Genomic DNA, 15596 nt, shown 5'->3' with positions numbered 1-15596 from the left:
TTTCTATAAATGATGAAAAATGTTCTTAAACTTTCACACAAGAAAAGGAGATTAGTCTGGCTCCGCCTCCCTTGATGTCATCCAAACAAACTCCATCCTCCATATTCCCAGTGCAGTGATTGGATGAGGGGAATGGTGGGAGGTCTCCTGTCCTACTCCAGTAATAATTCTATTCTTTCCTCTGCAGGTACGGCATCTTCCTTTACACCCCCAAGGTGCCGGTCACTAAAGAAAGGTGAGTGCGGCTGTGACCCCTGACCCTTTGGTGCGGTTGTGACCCCCCCGACCCAGGTGTGTGGCTGTGTTCCCTGTTTTATGAGTGTGATCCCTGACCCCGGTGTGTGGCTGTGATCCCTGACCCTGTGGTGGGGCTGTGATCCCCGACCCCGGTGTGCGGCTGTGTCCCCTGTTGTGCGGCTGTGACCCCCTGACCCCGGTGTGTGGCTGTGATCCCTGACCCCGGTGTGTGGCTGTGACCCCTGACCCCGGTGTGTGGCTGTGATCCCTGACCCCGGTGTGTGGCTGTGATCCCTGACCCCGGTGTGTGGCTGTGATCCCTGACCCCGGTGTGTGGCTGTGATCCCTGACCCCGGTGTGTGGCTGTGATCCCTGACCCCGGTGTGTGGCTGTGATCCCTGACCCCGGTGTGTGGCTGTGATCCCTGACCCCGGTGTGTGGCTGTGATCCCTGACCCCGGTGTGTGGCTGTGTTCCCTGTTTTATGAGTGTGACCCCTGACCCCGGTGTGTGGCTGTGACCCCTGACCCCGGTGTGTGGCTGTGATCCCTGACCCCGGTGTGTGGCTGTGATCCCTGACCCCGGTGTGTGGCTGTGATCCCTGACCCCGGTGTGTGGCTGTGATCCCTGACCCTGTGGTGGGGCTGTGACCCCCGACCCCGGTGTGCGGCTGTGTCCCCTGTTGTGCGGCTGTGACCTCTGACCCCAGTGTGCGGCTGTGACCTCTGACCCCAGTGTGCGGCTGTGACCCCTGACCCCGATGTCACTCTTTGTCCCGCAGTTGTGTGAGCATTCTACAGAAGGTGGCGCTCAGGGACTGGCAGTGTGGGTAAGTGCTCCTGGATAAGGATTTCCCCCGGAAGTGCAGATAACAGATGATTGGCTCATCCTCCCCTCCCCCTCATCCTCACAGGTCTTCCCGCCTCTTCTTCAAATATTGGCACCAAGACGAGCTGAACCAGCAGCAGCTGAGACTCCAGCAGGCCGCCACCAAGATCCAGAAGTGTGAGTTCTGACCGACGCATTACGTCTTTTACCTGCAGTACTGATTACGCTGGTCTCCTATTGGGAGGATATATGATGATCCTGACCCCGCCTCCAACACTACCACCACTGCAGACACGGACCCCGCCCCCAGCGCTCCACCACTGCAGACACTGACCCCGCCCCAGCGCTCCACCACTGCAGACACGGACCCCGCCCCCAGCGCTCCAACACTGCAGACACTGACCCCGCCCCAGCGCTCCACCACTGCAGACACTGACCCCGCCCCAGCGCTCCACCACTGCAGACACTGACCCCGCCCCAGCGCTCCACCACTGCAGACACTGACCCCGCCCCCAGCGCTCCACCACTGCAGACACTGACCCCGCCCCCAGCGCTCCACCACTGCAGACACTGACCCCGCCCCCGGCGCTCCCACCACTGCAGACACTGACCCCGCCCCCGACGCTCTCATCACTGCAGACACTGACCCCGCCCCCGACGCTCTCATCACTGCAGACACTGACCCCGCCCCCGACGCTCTCATCACTGCAGACACTGACCCCGCCCCCGATGCTCTCATCACTGCAGACACTGACCCCGCCCCCGAAGCTCTCATCACTGCAGACACTGACCCTGCCCCCGAAGCTCTCACCATTGCTGATTCTACAACCGACCCCCGCCTCTACTGCTCCCACCAGTGCTGTTTTGATCACTGACTCCACCCCCACCACCATTGCTGACCCCTGATTCTAAAACAACCAACGCTCCTGAAGCGCTGCCGACCCGCAGTCCTAAACCAATAATGACTCTGATTTCATACTGACGTCAACCCTGATCTTCAACCAACCCATGACCCTGAAGGGTCACTGACTCCAATTCGGAACACGTGTGACCCCCAATCCCACACTGACTTGTGATGCTAAACTGACCCATGTCTCTGAAGGGTCATAGACCCCCAGTCCCAGAGCAATGGGGACTCCAAACCAGCACTGACCACTGATACCAAACTGACACCTGATCCCTAAGTGCCATTGTCCTTGAATACCAAGCTGGTGGTGACCCTGAGTTTGATGACCCCATATTGACCAAGGATCCCAATGCGATACTAACTCCCAATCCCAAAGCAGTTTTGACCCTGTTCCTAAAGTGGTGCTGATCCGGATCCCAAGCTGACTGATCCTAAAGCAATGCTGACCCCATTTCTGAACCAATGGTCACACCTGGTGGTGCTGACCCCCCCATGTACCTTAATCAGGGGTGATACCTGGTTTTAAAGGGGCGCTGACCCCAATCCTGAACCAGAAGTGACACCTGATCCTAAAGTGGTGCAATGTACTTGAACCAGTGCTGACATCTGGTCCTGAATTGGTGGCGACCTCTCCCTTTTTCAGTGGTGACACCTAAACCTGAAGTGGTCCTGACCCCAACCCTGACCAGTGGTGATACCTGGTCCAGTACTGATCTCAGTGCTGGTGATCTCTCCACTAATCTCTGGGAAGATGGTGGGATTTTATATGTTCCCCTCTCTCTCCATGTAGACTACAAGGGGCTTCGATGCCACCGGGTTTACCAGAAACTTTTAGAGGAAATGAAGATTCAAGAGAAACAAAAAAGAGAGGAAGAAGAGCGCCAGCGTGAGCAAGAGCGTGAACAAGAGCGAGAGCGTGAACAAGAGCGAGAGCGAGCCAGACTGCGGGAACTGGAGGCCCAGAGTAAGTGCCTGTCATGTGACCCCACCTGGAACATGTATAGTGATACACAGAGATGTTCTCTCCTCTACAGACGCTCAAAATGCAGAATTTACACAGCTTCATACACAGCTGAGCTTCATAAGGCAGGGGAAGGGGATTCTAATGTCCCACAGTGTAGAGAGCGGAGTGTAATCTGAGATCTGAGTGAAGTGAATTGACACATCCCCCTCTACACACTCTCATAGGAAAACCTGCAAAGATGAGGCTGCCAATCACCTGCTGTGTGCTGGAGGGGGCAGGGTACACAATGTAAGCTGTGTGGGTGACAAGTCTACTTCATTGATTAGCATGTGTCTTCAGCCATCGTGCCTCGGCTCTGTAATTCTCTTGATAATCCTCCATGTTGTCTTCATGTGGTAAGGCTGCACATTGGCTGTATACATTTTTTTATATATTCTTCTTCTCAGAATCCGCCATGCGCCCCGTTCCCATTCCTCGGAAGAGGCTGCCTCCAGTGAGGATAAATTCAGAAGACGCCCCAGTGGAGACGCCGGTGCCTCGCCCTCGCAGCACTCATGTCCAGGTACAGAAATGTCTTCTCATAGAATTATGGGTCCTCCGTGTGGTTTTTATATTCTCTTCCCCCGTTCTATTCTCCTTTCCCTTGTTCACTATTCTCCATTCAGCACCAAAGAAATAAGCTGTACCTCAGCTATGGCGGGGAATGCCATGTGACAGGGTTGAGCCAATCCGTGTTGTCACCTGTGTCCTGTAGTCCTGTGTAAGATACAAATCCAGGGGCTCATAGCGTACCCCCAGGAGCTGAATAGAGGGAAGAGAATTATATAATGCTGGGGAGGGGTGAGCAAGCTAGCATGAAGCCTTGCTGGTGTGTACAAGCCTAGAGGAGAGGAGGCTGAGGCACACAGACCAGGGTGGGAGGAGGCCGGGATAGGGGCGGGCCTCTCTGGTGAGGACATGTAGGTTGGAGTGGGTTTCAGTAAGGACGGGTCAGGGTGGGAGAAGGGCTACTTGTGCAGGTGGGACATGGTAGGAGGAGGCCTTGCAGATGAGGATGGGTTCAGGTAGGAAGAGGCTTCACTTGTGAATACCTTCAGTACAGAGCCGCTCAGCTAATCTCCCGCTCTGCTCTCCTCTTCTTCTCTTCTCATAGCTGTCAATAGGGGATCTCAGCCCCTCCCCTCAGAGCAGGTCACAGAAGCGCCAAGTATTATATTAGTGTGAAATACCTTTGGTACAGAGCCGCTCAGCTAATCAGTTACTTACATAGAATCAGCCAATGACACACTTCTACACATTCAAATATACCATAGAAAGGGGGAGTACATGATTGTGAATGAGTAGAACAGAGTGCACGGCTTCCCGCCTAACACTACACAATGAAACCATCATGTAGAACCACAAACGTTGCTCTGATCAAACTCGTGCATGTATTCCCGCCTCTACTACTGGTGTGACTCCCATTCAGCAAAGCTCAGAGAACAATGCCTAATAGGATGATACTACTGTTCCCATAGACGTGAGGCTATCTGCTGGGAAAGAGCCATGCTGTTTCCACTATGGTGATCAGGCACAGTAGAAAGACATGAGCGTGGATCCCTTCATAGAGGTAGATAGATATCAAAATGATATTGACTCCGCACCACAATACACATAGATCTCTACCGGCAAACAGACCCGCGCATGGAGTGTTCGCTGGCGGAGATGTCTATGTAGAGCGAATGCGTCTACACATCTAAGGGAAGGTTTTCACTGCCAGTAGTCTTTCATCAATGCCGGTTCCCCCGTACACGCTCTAATGAGCGTATTGCATGCAAACCAACAACAGGAGCCACAATGACAATCTAAATAAAACACATCCTGAAAAATGTCCACACTAATACTAAAAACATTTCCACAAGAGGACGGAGGAGTCATCTTTGGAGAGACTAGGTCAGGGAAGGAGGTGCTGTTGGTAAGAATGGATCAGTGTAAGGAGCCCTCGGTGAGGATGGGTTGTGTAAGGAGTCTCGGTGAGAATGGGTCAGGGAATAGAGGAGCTCTCGTTGGTAAGGGTGGGTCGGGGAAAGAGGAGCACTCATTTGTGAGGATGGGTCCGGGAAGGAAGAGCACTCGGTGAGGATGGATCTGGGAAGGAGGTGCCCTCGTTGGTGAGGATGGATCAGGGAAGGAGGAGGCCTTATTGATGAGGATGGGTCGGGAAAGGAGGAGCACTCCTCGGTGAGGATGGGTCGGGGAACGAGGCGCCCTCGGTGAAAATGGATCGGGAAAGGAGGAGTACTAGTTGATGAGGATGGGTCAGGAAAGGAGGAGTACTCATTGGTGAGGATGGGTCGGGAAAGGAGGAGTACTCATTGTGACGGTGGCGGGTATCAGACCCCTGGCCTTCTCATCCCACTCGTGACCAAAGACCAGGCAATCTCACACCCTGCCGTCACTTGCGTAACAATGCCACTCTCAGCTGCACCCGGCACACAGATTGTCCAGCTTGTGGGACCACAATCTAGATGCCAGCAGGCTGAGAGCGATTGTCACCGGGCTAATTAAGCAATTAACCCTTTCTCTGCCACCACCGCTACGTTAGGATGAGCCCAGCGGACGCTTGTAATTTTAGAAATACCAATTATGACTTTAGAATAATCATCTGTAACACGCACTGTCACAGCAGACAGGAATGTCCGGAGGATTTATCCTAAACAGTAGCGCTCTTCCAAGAGGCAGGTTTTTTGGTTAGCTTGCATTTAAGAGCTTAGAGACAAAATTAACACTTTTCAAAATAAGGTTTAATTATAAAAAGGTTAAAATTGGTGCAAATAAAAATATTTACTGAAAAATGGGTTACAAAGAAATAGAGACAAAATTTCAGCAATTTAAAAGAATAGATAAAGAATTGGAAATGGAAATACTTGCATTCAAAAGTCTTGGGAGTTTCAGAGGCTGAACATGTGTGATCGGTTCTTCTTCAGCGATGTTACTGCTTGATGTTAAAATTGAGAACTGACTGCTCTATCAGCTTCTCTCCTTTTCTCTGACCCCCAGGGGTTGTCACCAGAAGTACTTGACCAATTAAACACTGGGCCATGAGCGGCCCCGGAAGCTTAGCAAAATGCCAAGACCCCTCCCGCTTTGACAGATTACTAACAGAATTCATATCTCGAAATATGTAATGGTTACATTCTTGAAACTGATATTTTATTGTCGGGCATTACATTTATTATCCACAGACACTAAACACGGGTTATCTCAGAATAACCTCTGACCTGTAAGGCATCTGATCGCTAGCTTGTCTTCCCTAGCAGCAAATTTGATCATGTTTGATCTTATTTCGATCGGTATTTTATGTGGCATTCAAATATATATTTTCTAGAGACATGTCATGTTCAGGTAAAATGTTATGAATTGGGTATTGATTTGTGAGATGTAGGTGTTATATTCTAATTTAACAATTGGGCTTGTGGAATTTACAAGGCAGCCTCACTGGCCATCTGCTCAGATTACGACATAGCTCTGGCCAGGAAGAGACATATCGGCTAGGATGTCTGTCTGCTAAGATAAGGGTTGTTTGAAGTCGGCTCGCCTGCATTCCTTTTGAAATTTGCATACTAATGTTAATTAGGATAAAGTGGGGGCTGGTGAAGGAGGCCTTTTCAAACTGCAGAGCTCGGAAACTAAAATAGCAGATGTAAGACAAAATGGTGTACCAGCGCAGGATCTCATTACACTCATTGGTGAGGATGGGTCGGGAAAGGAGGAGTACTCATTGGTGAGGATGGGTCGGGAAAGGAGGAGTACTCATTGGTGAGGATGGGTCAGGAAAGATGGAGCACTCGTTGATGAGAATGGGTCAGGAAAGATGAAGCACTCATTGGTGAGGATGGGTCAGGGAAGGAAGAGCCCTCGTTGGTGAGGATGGGTCAGGGAAGGAAGAGCCCTCGTTGGTGAGGATGGGTCGGGAAGGAGGAGGTCTCATTGATGGGTCGAGGAAGGAGGAGCACTTGTTGGTGAGGATAGTCAGGGAAGGAGGAGCCCTCGTTGGTGAGGATGGGTCGGAGAAGGAGGAGGTCTCATTGATGGGTCAGGGAAGGAGAAGCACTTGTTGGTGAGGATAGTCGGGGAAGGAGGAGCCCTCGGTGAGGATGGGTCAGGAAAGGAGGAGCCCTCATTGGTTAAGATGGGTCAGGAAAGGAGGAGCACTCATTGGTGAGGATGGGTTGGTGAAAGAAGAGCCCTTGTTGGTGAGGATGGGTCGGGGAAGGAGTCCTCCTCTTTGGTAAGGATGGGTCAGAGAAGGAGAAGTCTTCGTTGGTAAGGATAGATCGGGGAAGGAAAATTCCTCATTGGTGAAGATGGGTCAGGGAAGGAGGAGTCCTCGTTGGTAAGGATGAATTGGGGAATGAAGAGTCCTCGTTGGTGAGGATAGGTCGGGGAAGGAGGAGTCCTCAGTGATGAGGATGCATCAGAAAAGGAGGTGCCCTCTTTGGTGAGGATGGGTCAGGGAAGGAGGCACCCTCGTTGATGAGGATGGGTCGGAAAAGGAGGAGCCCTAGATAGTGAGGATGGTTTAGGAATGGAGGAGCCCTGGCTAGTGAGGATGGGTCAGGGAAAGAGGCTTTCTCATTGGGGATTGATTGGGGAAGGGGAGCCCTGGCTAGTGAGGCTAAGTCAGGGAGAGGGGAAGCCCTCGTTGGAGAGGATGGGTCAGGGAAGGAGGAGCCGACTTCCCTAAACTGCGCTCTTTGCTAGACAATATTAAATGGGATAGAATTCTAGGACCAAATAACAGGTATTGGCCAGTGCATTCCAATGGAGAATACGTTTAAAAGAGCTAAAATAAACCCTGGGTGGATGAACTCCAATGTAAAAATGCATATAAAAAGAAAGAAAAGGCATTTAAAAAATACAAGGCTGAAACATAGAAACATAGAATGTGTCGGCAGATAAGAACCATTTGGCCCATCTAGTCTGCCCAATATATCTGAATCCTATGAATAGTCCCTGGCCCTATCTTATATGATGGATAGCCTTATGCCTATCCCATGCATGCTTAAACTCCTTCACTGTATTTGTAGCTACCACTTCTGCAGGAAGGTTATTCCATGCATCCACTACTCTCTCAGTAAAGTAATACTTCCTCATATTACTTTTAAACCTTTGCCCCTCTAATTTAAAACTGTGTCCTCTTGTGGTAGTTTTTCTTCTTTTAAATATGCTCTCCTCCTTTACCGAGTTGATTCCCTTTATGTATTTAAAAGTTTCTATCATATCCCCTCTGTCTCTTCTTTCTTCCAAGCTATACATGTTAAGGTCCTTTAACCTTTCCTGGTAAGTTTTTTCCTGCAATCCATGTACTAGTTTAGTAGCTCTTCTCTGAACTCTCTCTAGAGTATCTATATCCTTCTGGAGATATGGCCTCCAGTACTGCGCACAATACTCCAAGTGAGGTCTCACCAGTGTTCTGTACAGCGGCATAAGCACTTCTCTCTTTCTACTGCTTATACCTCTCCCTATACATCCAAGCATTCTGCTGGCATTTCGTGCTGCTCTATTACATTGTCTTCCCACCTTTAAGTCTTCTGAAATAATTACTCCTAAATCCTTTTCCTCAGATACTGAGGTCAGGACTGTGTCAAATATTCTATATTCTGCCCTTGGGTTTTTACGTCCCAGGTGCATTATCTTGCACTTATCCACATTAAATTTCAGTTGCCAGAGTTCTGACCATTCTTCTAGTTTTCCTAAATCCTTTTCCATTTGGCGTTTCCCTCCAGGAACATCAACCCTGTTACATATCTTTGTGTCAACAGCAAAAAGACAAACCTTACCATCGAGGCCTTTTGCAATATCACTTATGAAGATATTAAACAAAATTGGTCCCAGTACAGATCCCTGAGGTACCCCACTGGTAACATGACCTTGTTCTGAATGTTCTCCATTGACTACAACCCTTTGTTGTCTGTCACTCAGCCACTGCCTAATCCACTCAACAATATGGGAGTCCATGCTCAATGACTGCAGTTTATTGATAAGTCTTCTATGTGGGACAGTGTCAAAAGCCTTACTAAAATCTAGATATGCAATGTCTACTGCACCTCCACCGTCTATTATTATTTTAGTCACCCAGTCAAAAAAATCTATAAGATTTGTTTGACATGATCTCCCTGAAGTAAACCCATGTTGTTTTTCATCTTGCAATCCATGGGATTTAAGATGTTCCACAATCCTATCCTTTAATAGGGTTTCCATTAATTTGCCTACTATTGATGTCAGACTCACTGGTCTATAGTTGCTCGATTCCTCCCTACTACCTTTCTTGTGAATGGGCACGACATTTGCCAATTTCCAATCTTCCGGGACGACTCCTGTTACTAATGATTGGTTAAATAAATCTGTTAATGGTTTTGCCAGCTCACCACTAAGCTCTTTTAATAATTTTGGGTGTATCTCATCAGGACCCTGTGACTTATTTGTCTTCACTTTAGACAGCAATCTTAGAACGTCTTCCTCTGTAAAGACACATGCATCAAACGATTCATTAGTCATCCTTTCAAGTGGAGGTCCTTCTCCTTCTTTTTCTTCTGTAAAAACTGAACAGAAGTATTCATTAAGGCAGTCGGCTAGCCCTTTATTCTCTTCTACATACCTTCCGTCCTTTGTTTTTAATTTAGTTATTCCTTGTTTTAATTTCCTTTTTTCATTTATATATCTGAAGAATGTCTTATCCCCCTTTTTCATAGACTGAGCTAGTTTTTCTTCTGCCTGCGCTTTAGAAGTTCTTATAACTTGCTTGGCCTCTTTCTGCCTAATCTTGTAGATTTCCTTATCTTCATTGCTCTGGGTTTTTTTATAATTACAAAATGCTAGCTTTTTATTTTTAATGATTTGGGCCACTTCTGCTGAGTACCACAGTGGTCTCTTCCTTTTTTTGCTTTTACTGACAAGTCTAATGCAATTTTCTGTTGCCTTCAATAATGCACCTTTTAAGTAGTCCCATTTTTCCTGGACTCCATGTAATCCGTTCCAGTCTGATAAGGACTCATTTATGACTAATTTCATTTTTGAAAAGTCTGTTTGTCTAAAATCTAAAACTTTTGTTTTTGTGTGGTGTGACTCTTTCACAGTTCTTATATTAAACCACACTGACTGGTGATCACTAGATCCCAAGGTTTCGCCTACAATGACATCATATACCGAATCCCCATTTGTGAATACCAAATCCAAAATGGCCCCCCTCCGGGTTGGCTCCTCAACCACTTGTTGCAGAGACAACCCCAGTAGGGAATTTAGAATATCTGTACTCCTGGTAGAACTTGCTATTTTGGTTTTCCAGTTTATATCTGGAAGATTGAAATCTCCCATAATGATAACTTCTCCTTTCATTGTCATTTTAGCTATTTCTTCAACTAGTAGATCATCTAGTTCTTTAACTTGACCAGGTGGTCTATATATCACACCTACACGAGTTACTGCATGATTAGCAAACTGCAACGTAACCCAAACTGACTCTATGTTGGCCTCACCAACTTGTATTAGGTTAGATTTAATGCTATCTTTCACATACAGGGCCACTCCTCCTCCTTTCTGAGGGGTCATTGGCAACATTCCAACATTACAATGAATGCAATTAAGACAGCTAAGATAGAATTTGAAGGGCACGTAGCGGAAGAGAGTAAAAAAAAAAAAAAACAAGAAATTCTTTAAGTATATAAATCATAAGAAAGTGAGGCCAGAACACATTGGCCCCATAAAGAACAATGAAGGGCATCTGGCTATAAAGGGCAGAGAGAAGGCAAATATTCTAAATAAATTCTTCCCCATCTTTACAAAAAAAATTGGGGGGACAGAGTAACCTAGACTGTAATGTTGAAGTCAATAACACATCCCAGGAAGCACCCTTGGACGTGGTATGTTGAGGGTTTATGTTGGGATTGGGCGTGGTATGTTGGGGGTTATGTTGGGATTGGACTTGGTATGTTGAGGGTTATGTTGGGATTGGACGTGGTATGTTGAGGGTTATGTTGGGTTTGGACGTGGTATGTTGGGGGTTATGTTGGGATTGGACTTGGTATGTTGAGGGTTATGTTGGGATTGGACGTGGTATGTTGAGGGTTATGTTGGGATTGGACCTGGTATGTTGGGGGTTATGTTGGGTTTGGACGTGGTAAGTTGAGGGTTTATGTTGGGATTGGACGTGGTATGTTGCTAGTTATGTTGGGATTGGAAGTGGTATGTTGAGGGTTATGTTGGGATTGGACGTGTTATGTTGGGATTGGACGTGTTATGTTGGGATTGGACGTGTTATGTTGGGATTGGACGCGTTATGTTGGGATTGGACGTGGTATGTTGGGGGTTATGTTGGGAATGGACGTGGTATGTTGGAGGCTATGTTGGGATTGGACGTGGTATGTTGAGGGTTATGTTGGGATTGGACGTGGTATGTTGGGGGTTATGTTGGGATTGGACGTGATATGTTGAGGGTTATGTTGGAATTGGACGTGGTATGTTGGGGGTTATGTTGGGATTGGACGTGGTATGTTGGGGGGTATGTTGAGGGTTATGTTGGGATTGGACGTGGTATGTTGGAGGCTATGTTGGGATTGGACTTGGTATGTTGAGGGTTATGTTGGGATTGGACGTGGTATGTTGGGGGTTATGTTGGGATTGGACGTGGTATGTTGAGGGTTATGTTGGGATTGGACGTGGTATGTTGAGGGTTATGTTGGGATTGGACGTGGTATGTTTGGGGTTATGTTGGGATTGGACGTGGTATGTTGAGGGTTATGTTGGGATTGGACGTGGTATGTTGGGGGTTATGTTGGGATTGGACGTGGTATGTTGAGGGTTATGTTGGGATTGGACGTGGTATGTTGAGGGTTATGTTGGGATTGGACGTGGTATGTTGAGGGTTATGTTGGGATTTGGCGTGGTATGTTGAGGGTTATGTTGGGATTGGACGTGGTGTGTTGGGGGTTATGTTGGGATTGGACGTGGTGTGTTGAAGGTTATGTTGGGATTGGACGTGGTGTGTTGAGGGTTATGTTGGGATTGGACGTGGTATGTTGAAGGTTATGTTGGGATTGGACGTGGTATGTTGGGGGTTATGTTGGGATTGGATGTGGTATGTTGAGGGCTATGTTTGGATTGGACGTGGTATGTTAAAGGTTATGCCCGTGGCAGCAGTCCACGTTGATTTTGCACCCTTTCTCTTCAGCTCTCACCGTTTGATAACGCCATTCTTCGTGTCCCGTCTGTGAAATCGGAGGAGGGGGAGAAGCGCCAGATTCAGCGACGGAAAACTATCATGTGGTTCAGAGAGACGCAGGCCGAGAAAGTGCTGGATGACGGAGAATTCCCTCTGTGGCTCTACGGCATGCTATCACGCAGGTAGCACCTCCCGCACTTCTATCCAGGATCATGTAGTACACCTCCCGCACTTCTATCCACTGAGTAAACTGAGGGCAGGGATAGCAGTGGGAAGGGAAGGGATGTGAGTAGACTGAGGGCGGGGATAGCAGTGGCAAGGGGAGGGATGTGAGTAAACTGAGGGCGGGGATAGCAGTAGCAAGGGGAGGGATGTGAGTAGACTGAGGGCGGGGGTAGCAGTGGGAAGGGGAGGGATGGGAGTAGACTGAGGGCGGGGATAGCAGTGGGAAGGGCGGGATGTGAGTATATTGAAGGAGGGGATGGCAGTGGGAAGGGGAGGGATGTGAGTAGACTGAGGGTGGGGATACCATTGGGAAGGATGGATTTGAGTAGACTGAGGGTGGGGAAAGCAGTGGGAAGGGGAGGGATGTGAGTAGACTGAGGGTGGGAATAGCAGTGGGAAGGGGTGGGATTTGGTCTGAGGGCGGGGATAGTGAAAGGAAGGGAAGGGATGTGAGTAGACTGAGGGCAGGGATAGCAGTGGGAAGGGGAGGGATGTAAGTAGACTAAGGGCGGGGATAGTGGAAGGAAGGGAAGGGATGTGAGTAGACTGAGGGTGGGGATAGTGGGAAGGGGAGGGATGTGAGTAGACTGAGGGGGGGGATAGCAGTGGGAAGGGGAGGGATGTGAGTAGACTGAGGGCAGGGATAGCAGTGGGAAGGGGAGGGATGTGAGTAGACTGAGGGCAGGGATAGCAGTGGGAAGGGGAGGGATGTGAGTAGACTGAGGGCAGGGATAGCAGTGGGAAGGGGAGGGATGTGAGTAGACTAAGGGCGGGGATAGTGGAAGGAAGGGAAGGGATGTGAGTAGACTGAGGGTGGGGATAGTGGGAAGGGGAGGGATGTGAGTAGACTGAGGGGGGGGATAGCAGTGGGAAGGGGAGGGATGTGAGTAGACTGAGGGCAGGGATAGCAGTGGGAAGGGGAGGGATGTGAGTAGACTGAGGGCAGGGATAGCAGTGGGAAGGGGAGGGATGTGAGTAGACTAAGGGCGGGGATAGTGGAAGGAAGGGAAGGGATGTGAGTAGACTGAGGGTGGGGATAGTGGGAAGGGGAGGGATGTGAGTAGACTGAGGGGGGGGATAGCAGTGGGAAGGGGAGGGATGTGAGTAGACTGAGGGCAGGGATAGCAGTGGGAAGGGGAGGGATGTGAGTAGACTGAGGGCGGGGATAGCAGTGGGAAGGGGAGAGATGTGAGTAGACTGAGGGCGGGGATAGCAGTGGGAAGGGATGTGAGTAGACTGAGGGCGGGGATAGCAGTGGGAAGGGGAGGGATGTGAGTAGACTGAGGGCGGGGATAGCAGTGGGAAGGGGAGGGATGCGAGTAGACTGAGGGTGGGGATAGCAGTGGGAAGGGGAGGGATGTGAGTAGATTGAGGGCGGGGATAGCAGTGGGAAGGGGAGGGATGTGAGTAGACTGAGGGCGGGGATAGCAGTGGGAAGGGGAGGAATGACTTAGGGTGGGGATAGCAGTGGGAAGGGAAGGGGTGTGAGTAGACTGAGGGCGGGGATAGCAGTGGGAAGGGGAGGGATGTGAGTAGACTTAGGGTGGGGATAGCAGTGGGAAGGGGAGGGAAGTGTGTAGACTGAGGGCGGGGATAGCAGTGGGAAGGGGAGGGATGTGAGTATATTGAAGGAGGGGATGGCAGTAGAAAGGGGAGGGATGTGAGTAGACTGAGGGCGGGGATAGCAGTGGGACGGGGAGGGATGTGAGTAGATTAAGGGCGGGGATAGCAGTGGGAAGGGGAGGGATGTGAGTAGACTGAGGGCGGGGATAGCAGTGGGAAGGGGAGGGATGTGAGTAGACTGAGGGCAGGGATAGCAGTGGGAAGGGGAGGGATGTGAGTAGACTAAGGGCGGGGATAGTGGAAGGAAGGGAAGGGATGTGAGTAGACTGAGGGTGGGGATAGTGGGAAGGGGAGGGATGTGAGTAGACTGAGGGGGGGGATAGCAGTGGGAAGGGGAGGGATGTGAGTAGACTGAGGGCGGGGATAGCAGTGGGAAGGGGAGGGATGTGAGTAGACTGAGGGCAGGGATAGCAGTGGGAAGGGGAGGGATGTGAGTAGACTAAGGGCAGGGATAGCAGTGGGAAGGGGAGGGATGTGAGTAGACTGAGGGCAGGGATAGCAGTGGGAAGGGGAGGGATGTGAGTAGACTAAGGGCGGGGATAGTGGAAGGAAGGGAAGGGATGTGAGTAGACTGAGGGTGGGGATAGTGGGAAGGGGAGGGATGTGAGTAGACTGAGGGGGGGGATAGCAGTGGGAAGGGGAGGGATGTGAGTAGACTGAGGGCAGGGATAGCAGTGGGAAGGGGAGGGATGTGAGTAGACTGAGGGCGGGGATAGCAGTGGGAAGGGGAGAGATGTGAGTAGACTGAGGGCGGGGATAGCAGTGGGAAGGGATGTGAGTAGACTGAGGGCGGGGATAGCAGTGGGAAGGGGAGGGATGTGAGTAGACTGAGGGCGGGGATAGCAGTGGGAAGGGGAGGGATGCGAGTAGACTGAGGGTGGGGATAGCAGTGGGAAGGGGAGGGATGTGAGTAGATTGAGGGCGGGGATAGCAGTGGGAAGGGGAGGGATGTGAGTAGACTGAGGGCGGGGATAGCAGTGGGAAGGGGAGGGATGACTTAGGGTGGGGATAGCAGTGGGAAGGGAAGGGGTGTGAGTAGACTGAGGGCGGGGATAGCAGTGGGAAGGGGAGGGATGTGAGTAGACTTAGGGTGGGGATAGCAGTGGGAAGGGGAGGGAAGTGTGTAGACTGAGGGCGGGGATAGCAGTGGGAAGGGGAGGGATGTGAGTATATTGAAGGAGGGGATGGCAGTAGAAAGGGGAGGGATGTGAGTAGACTGAGGGCGGGGATAGCAGTGGGAAGGGGAGGGATGTGAGTAGATTAAGGGCGGGGATAGCAGTGGGAAGGGGAGGGATGTGAGTAGACTGAGGGCGGGGATAGCAGTGGGAAGGGGAGGGATGCGAGTAGACTGAGGGTGGGGATAGCAGTGGGAAGGGGAGGGATGTGAGTAGACTTAGGGTGGGGATAGCAGTGGGAAGGGAAGGGGTGTGAGTAGACTGAGGGCGGGGATAGCAGTGTGAAGGGGAGGGATGTGAGTAGACTGAGGGCGGGGATAGCAGTGGGAAGGGGAGGGATGTGAGTAGACTGAGGACGGGGATAGCATTGGGAAGGGATGTGAGTAGACTGAGGGCGGGGATAGCAGTGGGAAGGGGAGGGATGTGAGTAGACTTAGGG

General features: G+C 50.3%; 1 protein-coding gene across 1 annotated transcript in view; it reads left to right on the top strand.

Annotated features, from left to right (window-relative positions):
* LOC309550980 (myosin-IIIb-like) overlaps positions 1-15596 on the top strand; it is a gene marked incomplete at its 5' end in the record, with an annotated part of 122881 nt that overhangs the window by 97419 nt on the left and 9866 nt on the right. Inside the window, 6 exons of the mRNA XM_082251400.1 lie at positions 188-235; positions 1018-1065; positions 1150-1241; positions 2762-2935; positions 3382-3497; positions 12144-12316. Of these exons, the coding sequence (XP_082107526.1) occupies positions 188-235; positions 1018-1065; positions 1150-1241; positions 2762-2935; positions 3382-3497; positions 12144-12316 (651 nt within the window). The remainder of the gene's footprint in view (positions 1-187; positions 236-1017; positions 1066-1149; positions 1242-2761; positions 2936-3381; positions 3498-12143; positions 12317-15596) is intronic.

This window comes from Pelophylax lessonae (assembly GCF_965119305.1).
Source record: "Pelophylax lessonae genome assembly, chromosome: 1".
Taxonomy (NCBI): domain Eukaryota; kingdom Metazoa; phylum Chordata; class Amphibia; order Anura; family Ranidae; genus Pelophylax; species Pelophylax lessonae.
Note: the sequence above shows the minus strand (reverse complement) of the source record. Positions and strands in the feature narration are given on the sequence as shown.